The following is a 9,161-nucleotide window of genomic DNA, read 5'->3' as shown; positions in this document are numbered from 1 at the left end:
CCTCCACTCAGAACTCAGGAAACCCCACAGAAGAAAAGACAGAAAGAGTATAAGAGCCAGAGGCAGTCCCTCTACACTGACTGAACCAAGCTCATACAAAGAAAGTCACAGATACTGAAGTAGCAAGCACAGGGCTTATATGTCTCTGTACCAGGTCGTCAGTGTATATATTACAGTTTTCAGTATTTTTATGGGACTCCTGAGTGTGAGAATAAGTGGGTCTCTGATACTTGTATCTTCTCTTGGGCTCATTTCCTTCTTCTGGTTTGCCTTATCCAGCTTCTATGTGATAGTTTTTGTTATTTTATTTCGTTACATTTTACTATCTCTCAGAAGCCTAGTTCTTTTCTAATAAGAGACAGAAAGGGAATGGATTCAGATCAGAGGGGAGATGGGAAAGAACTGCGAGGAGTATAGGGAAGAGAAACTATAATCAGAATATATGAGAAAAGAATCTATTTTCAATAAAAGGGAAAAATAATTTTAAAAAAACAAAAAATTCCCTAACCTAAAGAAGGGGATGCCTATCAATAAATAAGGATCATAATAGAGAACACCAAATAGACTGAACCAGAACAGAAAGTCCCCTCCACACAAAAATAATTAAAACACTAATTGCACAGAGCAAAGAAAGAGTATTAAAAGCTACAGGGGAAAAGACCAAGCAGCATGTAAAGGCAGAGCTACTAGAATAATACCTGACTTAAAAATGGAGACTCTAAAAGCCAGATGGACTTGGACAGATGTTCCACAGACTCTAAAAGACTTCAGATGCCAGCCCAGGCTACTAAACCCAGCAAAATATTCCATCAAAATAGATAGAGAAAATGAAGACAATCCATGACAAAATCAAATTTAAATAATATCTATCTACAAATCCAGCCCTACAAAAGGTCCCAGAAGGAAAACTTCAACCCAAAGAGGTTAACCACACCCCCCAAAAATAACTCACAAGGAATAATTCCAAATCATCAAATCAAATAAAGGGAAACAGACACACCACCACCACCACAACAACAACAGCAAAATAACAGGAATCAACAAACACCACTCATCTGTATCTCTCAACATCAGTGGTCTCAATTCCCTAATAAAAAGACACAGACTAACAGAATGGATGGGAAAACAGGACCCATCCTTCTACTACATCCAAGAAACACACCTCAACATCAAGAACAGACATCACTTCAGGGTGAAAGAATGGAAGAAAATATTCCCAAGCAAACGGACACAAAAAGCAAGCTATTTTAATAGCTAGTGTTGGCATAGCTATTTTAATCTAATAAAACAGACTTCAAACAAAAACTAATCTGAAAAAAAATCTTACTCAGAGGCAAATAATACCCAAAAGATATTGAAATTTTTAACATCTATGCCCCAAACACAAGGACACCAACATTTGTAAAGGAAATATTACTAAAGCTTAAATTACACAACAACCCTCACACATTGCTAGTGGGAGACTCCAATAATCCACTCTTGCCAATGGACAGGTCATCCAGACAAAAACTAAACAGAGAAATGCTGGAGCTAACTGAACTTAGAAAATAAGTGGACCTAACAGATATCTATAGAACATTTTATACAAACACAAAAATTTATCTTCTCAGCACCACACAGAACTTTCTTCAAAAATGATCACATGCTCAGACACAAAACACATCTCAACAAATACATAAAAATTGAAATAACCTCCTACATCCTATCTGACCACCATGGATTAAAGCTGGACATCAACAACAACAGAAACAACAGAAAGTTTAAAAACTCTTGGTAACTGAACAACTCACTATTGAATAAAAAAATAGGTCAAGACAGCAATTAAGAAAATTGAAGACTTTCTAGAATTCAGTGAAAATAAAACAGAACTTACCCAATGAAGGCAGATTTAAGAGGCAAATTCATAACACTAACAGCCTACATGAAAAACTTGGAGAGATTTCATACTAGTAACTTAATGGCACAGCTGAAAGACTTATAACAAAAAGAAATTACGCACAAAAGGAATAGATGGCAAGAAATACTCAAACTATGGGGCTGGAGAGATAGGTAGTGGTTAAGAGCACTGGCTGCTCTTCCAGAGAACCTGGGTTCAATTCCCAGCACCCACATGGCAGCTCAGAACACCAGTTATAGGGGATCTGCCATCCTCACACTGACGTGCACACAAACACCAATGCACATAAAAATAAATAAACAAATCATTTTAAAAAGAAAAAAAAATAACAAAACACAGGACTGAAATAAAAATCGAAACATAACAAAAAAAACACTATACAAAGAATCAATGAAATGAAGAGCTAGCTCTTTGAATCAGTAATATTAACAAACCCTTATCCAAATTAACTAAAAGGCAGAGAGAGAGTATCCAAATTAACAAAACTAGAAAAGGGGCATGACAAAAGACACCCAAGAAATCCAAAGGATCATACTTTAAAAACCCCTACTCTACAAAATGAAAAATCTAAAAGAAATGAGTGATTTTCTTGATAGGTACCACTTACAAAAGTAAAATCAAGAACAGATAAGCAATTTTAAAAGGCCTATCATCCCTAGGAAAAATAGAAGCAATAATTGAAAATCTCCTAACCAAAACTAAAGTTCAGCATCAAAGGGTTTTAGCACAGAATTCTACCAGACTTCTGTGAAGTCAAAGAAGAGTTAATGTCAATACCCCTCAAATTATTCCACAAGATAGAAACAAAAGGAACACTGCCCAATTCACTTTATAAGGCTGCAGTTACCCTGATACTCAAGATAAAGACTAAATAAAGGAAGAAAATTACAGACCAATTTCTCTTAGGAACATACATGCAAAAATTCTCAATAAAATATTTGCACACCAAATTCAAGAACATATCAAAAAGAAAAACCACTATGAACAAGTGGACTTCATCCCAGAGATGCAGGAATAGTTTAACATAAGCAAATCAATAAATGTAATTTACCACATAAATAACCTGAAAGACAAAACAAAAAAAAAAAACACATAAAAAAAAAAAAACACATGACCATATCATATACAGAAAAGGCCTTTGACAATTCCAACACCCCTTCATGATAAAAATTCTCACACACTTACTGATACAAGGGACATACCTCAACAAAATTAAAGCAGTTTATAGCAAGCCATAGCCAACACCAACTTCAACAGAGAGAAACTCAAAGCAATTGCACTAAAATCAAGAAGTAGACAAAGTTGTAGACTCTTTCCATATCTGCTGAATATATGATAAGTAAGGTTCTATAACAAAAGGTATAGATATATCTTGGTCCTCCCTTTTTCTCTCTTTTCTCAAGGACATAAAATTAGGGGCTGAATGGAGCTGTGCTACAGTTTGTAAGAGTATTTGATTATCATGTGCAAAACCCTGATCTGGATACCCAGAAGTGAATAACCTAGATGTAGTGACACACGTCAGAGGAAGGATCAGAAGTTCAAGGTCATCCTTGAATTACACAGTGAGTTTGAGGACAGCCTGGGCTACATAAAACCCTCTTTCACAAAAACCTAAAACATAAAAACTATAAAAATTAATAATTATGATAAAATATCATTACAAATACAACTCTTAAAAATATATAAAATAAAACAGAGAAGGGTTGAAGGAACTCAAAGTATACATGGGTAATATCTCTGTATCTTACTAAAATAAACATAAAATTCTTAGAAAAAAAAACATGTAGGTAAATCTTTGTGATCTAAGATTAGATAACAGACTCCTAGACACAGCGCCAAAAGTATAATCAAGAAAAACAATTTTTAAATTTTCCATCACAGAATCAAAAGATTTGGGGGGGAGGGTTATGCTGGGAATGAACCCCAGAGCCTTGCATACACCAACAAGTGAAAATTTAAAACTTTCATACTTGATAGAACACTATCCATAAGCTAAAAAGAAGGGCCACACAATAAGAAAAAATATTTGTAAACATTCTGTATAAGGGACTTGTATCTAGAATATATATTTTAAAACTTATAAATAAATAATAAAAAATAAAAACATCAGCAGGAGGTACAGCTCAATTGTGGTGGTTTGAATGAAAATGGCCCATATGGAGTGGCACTATTAGAAGGTATGGCCTTGTTGGAGTATGTGTGGCCTTAGCAAAAGTGTGTCACTGGGGAGCAGCTTTGAGGTTTCAGAAGCTTAAGCCAGGACTAGTGCCCTTAGCACCAAAAAGAAACCCAATAATCTTCAATAGACAAAGGACATAAATAAGTATATCTCCAAAGAAGATATATAGTCAATAAGCAAGTGAAAAAATACTCAATATCCTCATTCATAATGAGAATGCAAACCAAAATTAAGATATAATACCACTTCATATGCCCACTGGAATGGCTAGAGTTAAAAATCATTTAACAAATTTGGTGAGAATGGAGAAACTGAACTGATAATTTAAAACATACAGACACTCTAAAAATTAGTATGCGGTCTGAAAGTGTGACTCAGTGGTGTGCTTGCTCAATATGCATGAGGCCCTGGGTTAAATTCATAGAACTGCGGCACTGCTAGGGCATGGAAAAAGATTTTAAACCGTCTGTAGTGACTCAAGCCTGAAATCTCAATACTTAAGAAGCTGAGGCAGGAAGATCTGTATTTCAAGGCAACTCTGAGCTACATAAGATCCTGTCTCCAATAACTAGAAAGAGCCAGTATGGTGGTGCACACCTTTAATCCCAGTACTCTGGAGGCCAAGGCAGTTGGATCTCTGTGAGTTCCAGGCCAGACTGGTCTATACATCAAATTCCAGGCCAGGCAGTGAGACACTGTCCAAAATGAAAGTGGGGGTTGAAAGGTGGGCAGAGAAAGAGAAAGTGTGCCAGAGAGAAACAGAACACACCAATATGGCAGTTCCTTAAGTTTGTGTACCTAAATGAAACAAAAAGTTAATCCCATGCAAAACTTATATATTAATATTCTAAGCACTAGTGAAATCAACCCAAAAAATCCTGGGGCTGTAGAGAAGGCTCAGCACACAAAGTGCCTGCCACACAAGCCTAGGGACCCGAGTTTAATCCCCAGAACCCACTTAACGGTGGAAGGAGAAAACTGATTCCACAAAACTTTCTCTGACCCATACACGTACAACAACAATAAACAAAAATCTTGCACATCATGCTAGGTGTGGCAGTATGTGTCTTTAATTCTAGCACCTCCATGATGTCAAGGACACCATGATCTACACATCAAATTCTAGGCCAAAACTACTCAATAAGTCCATTTTAAAAAAATAACAAAAACAAAAAACCTTGTATATCCAAACAATAATTTGGTCACAATAAATAACGTGATATTTATATGTGTCAAAATATGAATAAACCATGAAAAATCAATGAAACAGTCAAAAGAGATCATATACTGACAGGTATGTTTGTGCATGCCTTGGAATTCCAGGAGGCAGAGAGAAAAAGAATCAGTTCAAAGATAGAGTAGGCTACATAAAGAGTTTAAGGTCAGCCAGCCTGGGTTACATATGTCACAAGGAAATAAAACATCAAACAATGAGACCACATATCACATAATTCCATTCATATTAAATGTCCAGAATAGACAAATATATAAAGAATACACATAAGTTAGTGGTTGCTTAGGGATGGTTAGAAGGGAAAAGGTATAGAAAGAAGATAGCCAAAAAGTAGCAGATTTCTTTTTGAGGCAAAACTGAATGTGGCAATGGTGCTACATATCACTGAATATGTAAAATCCACTAATCTGTCCTTCTACATGGATGAATTATATGGTATATAAATTATCTCAAAAATATTTTAAGAAGCAAATAAACACAAGGTATTGGTAAATGTCAGGGTTAATACAAATAAGGACTCTTTATGCTAAAAGGTGCTGAGAAAGTACATGATACCTCAATTTCTACTATTTTAAATATTAATGAAATAAACCCCTATTTATACAAAATTTATGGACTGGGAATGTAGCTCAGTGGTATAATGCTTACCAACCTTGTGAAAGGCCCTGGGTTTGATCCTCTGCACTGCCAGGCGATTTATAAAATTATGTAGTATAATTTATAAAATAGTTAGCTGTATAATGAACCATACAGTTTAAATAATATATAAAAATCCCCTAGTTTTAAGAATAATTTTTACACTTAAGATGTTTCCCACCATTAATAGTCTTCTATTAATTATTAGTGGGTATCTGTACAAGTCAACATTTACTGTGTCCTTAGTGTCTACTAGGATCTTATTTCATAAGTCCCTGACACAAGAAAGCAATAAAGAAATGAACAGCCTTGAAGCTTTTCACTCATCAACACTGAGACTTAGTTTCCTCACTTGCAAAATTTGAAGGGATAGATATAACATTCTTTAAAACAGCATTGTTCAACAGAATTTTTATTTTATGCTCTCAGTAGGGACCAGCCACACTTGGTTATTGGATATCTGAAATGTGGCTAATACAACTGAAAAATTAATTTTTTAAAATTTTAATAGCCACATCAAACTAGTGGCTATGGTTCTAGAGCATAATTCAGAAAAAAAAATGCATCTTATAGTGCAATCACATACATGTGGGAATATGTGTATGTATATACAAGCGAAAGTTCACAAAATAATTCCTACCTTAATATACAAAAAGCACTAGTTTCAGCCAGGCGGTGGTGGTGCACGCCTTTAATCCCAGCACTCAGGAGGCAGAGGCAGGCGGATCTCTGTAAGTTCGAGACCAGCCTGGTCTACAAGAGCTAGTTCCAGGACAGGAACCAAAGCTACACAGCAAAACCCTGTCTCGAAAAACAAAACTAAACAAAGAGCACTAGTTTCTTTTCCACATTATTTAATTTCATCTTTAAAAAGTGCTGATTTAACCACCAACATTTCATAACATAATAGTTAGACTTCTTTCAACTCTAAGGTATTATGTTGTACATTAATAACAAATATTTGGGATGACAGCTATACCAATTGCTGTCACTTCTATACATGTACGAAATATCACACCACACTCCATAAATATATAAAACTGTCAATTTAAAATATTTTTAATTTTAAAGATTGTTTAATTCTTGTCACCTTTTGCCTGTCATCCCAACATGCAGTAGGCTGAAGCAGGAGGATCACAAATTCAAGGCCAAACTGGACTACAAAGCAAGAGCTTATCTTTTAAAAAAAAATCAATCCTTGAAGGTCTAACTATATCTTCTTGGCCTCTATTATCTGAACAGTGTCTATAATGATAATGGTAGACATTAAATATCTGTTAACAAAGAATCAAAAATAAGCAAAATTGTTTTCCAAACAAAAATGACAATGTTAAGATTATACTGATGAACATGTGGTGGCAATTAAAATACTGTCAATATATGAGAAATAAATATATAAACTGAGTACAAGTACTACAGACAATTTTAAAAGACTATTCTAGAATGAGATAATGGAAGCCAATATTCCAAAGTACCATAACCACTGTCACACTCCTAAGGGAAAAATCTTCAGGCTTTCCAACGTTACCTGTACACAAAGAACATAACTGAATAGTCATAGCAAAAGATAATCAAGCTTATAGCTTAGAGAAGTGTGCATTTTGGAGAAAAGATAAATATGACTTTTTTTGCTTATCAGGGATCACGCCTGTCAGTGAGGGAGTTAGAGTACCAATTCAGTTTGCTACTTCTTTATTGATGGCGTACTGTCATCTTGAAGTGCACTCGAAATTGTTCCTTCTGATTTGATAAAATCTGAACCACAGGCAATTTAGCACCAAGTTCCGTGCCCAACTTTTGAAATTAGCCCCGTCTTTCTTACACTTAAAAAAAAAAAAAAACTGCCCGCAAAACCCTATAAGACTGGCACTCCAGGTGCCCGGTGCCTGAAACCTCCGGGCTCTACGCGGTCCCCAAATGTTTTCTGTCTCCTTTCCTCGAATTACTAACCCTAACTTCCTACACTCGCTGCTACTCGACATTCGTCCTGACAATCTTTCTTCTAGGCGCTCTCTCTGCCCTAAGGTCACGAGGGCAACCCTTTCCCTACTAGGTCCCTTGCCCCTCATCCTACTCTTCCAAGCGCGTGGCAACACACCTGGTAGATTCGAGCGCTTCCTGACGCGCCGCTCTGCTGCGACCCCCATCGCGGGCCTGAGCCGCAGATGGAGACTAGAGGCCGGGTCAGAACAGCCAAATGTTTGTGTTTTTCGAAAGCCGCCGCCGCGGCTGCCCAGCGCCAAGAATGGGTCGCGAGCAGCGCCATCTTGAGCGAGTAAAGAGGAACCGAGAGCGGAGGATTGTGGGACATGGGCGGACTGAGCTCAGCGGCTTTCATTGCCTCCCCTCCCCCCTCCCCCGCTGCTGTCTGACACCGGAAACAGCCTGTGTCTGAAGATACCTACACTTAGGTGTAGCTTTTTTTCTTTTACCGCTGGGGCTGGGCTTTGTTGGTTTTTTTGTTTTGTTTTGTTTTTACACAGCCCAGGAAATCGGAATACTATTATTTTTCTTTTCTTAGCGTTACCAGATAAAATACAGGATGCCCACTTAAATGTTATTTGAGATAAATAACAAATTATTTATTGATATAATCATGCCCCAAGTATTTTTTTAGTAAATGTAACGACCCTATCTTGTTTGTCACACTATTCATTTCTTGTCTCCAACCCAATGCCACCCTCCACTCCTTATGTACCTCAAAAACCTCTCATTTTCAGTGTACATTGACATTTAGGGTAAAGTACAGACATAAAGACTTAAGTTTCTCCCCGGAGGAGGCCTCATTAGTGAGAATCACCACCTTTCTCGTAAATGTTTCTATTTTTCTGATATGCCTTTGGTCTTTTGTTACTGGGACAATTGGATGCTCAGAGAAACAACATTTTTTGTTCCACTAATTTACCTCCTTGTAGCTCTTCCCTTTGATTTCTCCAGAGTCCCTAATTGAAAAGCTGGTAGATTAGCTGAAGGGTGATAAGCTAACATGTTATATAGTAAAGTGCATATTTAAAGGCACGTTTGTATTATTTTGTCAGCACTATAATCAAACCAGATGCCATGGAAATACTTTCAGGTTTCTGGGGAAAGTTTCCCAAATATATTTCTTGAAAAAGCTGAAGTCAAGAAGTCAAGAAGACAGTTACAATTTTATGAATGCATTCTCAACTCTCTCTCTCTCTCTCTCTCTCTCTCTCTCTCTCTCTCTCTCT

General features: G+C 36.6%; 1 protein-coding gene across 1 annotated transcript in view; it reads right to left on the bottom strand.

Annotated features, from left to right (window-relative positions):
- Positions 1 to 8,226, bottom strand: part of Abcb7 (ATP binding cassette subfamily B member 7) — a 176,197-nt gene extending 167,971 nt beyond the window's left edge. The window contains exon 1 of the mRNA XM_005369713.2: positions 8,048 to 8,226. Coding sequence (XP_005369770.2) covers positions 8,048 to 8,215 — 168 coding nt within the window. The 5' untranslated portion in view covers positions 8,216 to 8,226. The remainder of the gene's footprint in view (positions 1 to 8,047) is intronic.
- Between the last annotated feature and the right edge of the window lie 935 nt (positions 8,227 to 9,161).

Source organism: Microtus ochrogaster, unplaced genomic scaffold (genome assembly GCF_000317375.1).
Source record: "Microtus ochrogaster isolate Prairie Vole_2 unplaced genomic scaffold, MicOch1.0 UNK57, whole genome shotgun sequence".
Classification (NCBI taxonomy): domain Eukaryota; kingdom Metazoa; phylum Chordata; class Mammalia; order Rodentia; family Cricetidae; genus Microtus; species Microtus ochrogaster.
This window is presented reverse-complemented; position numbering and strand designations above follow the sequence as displayed.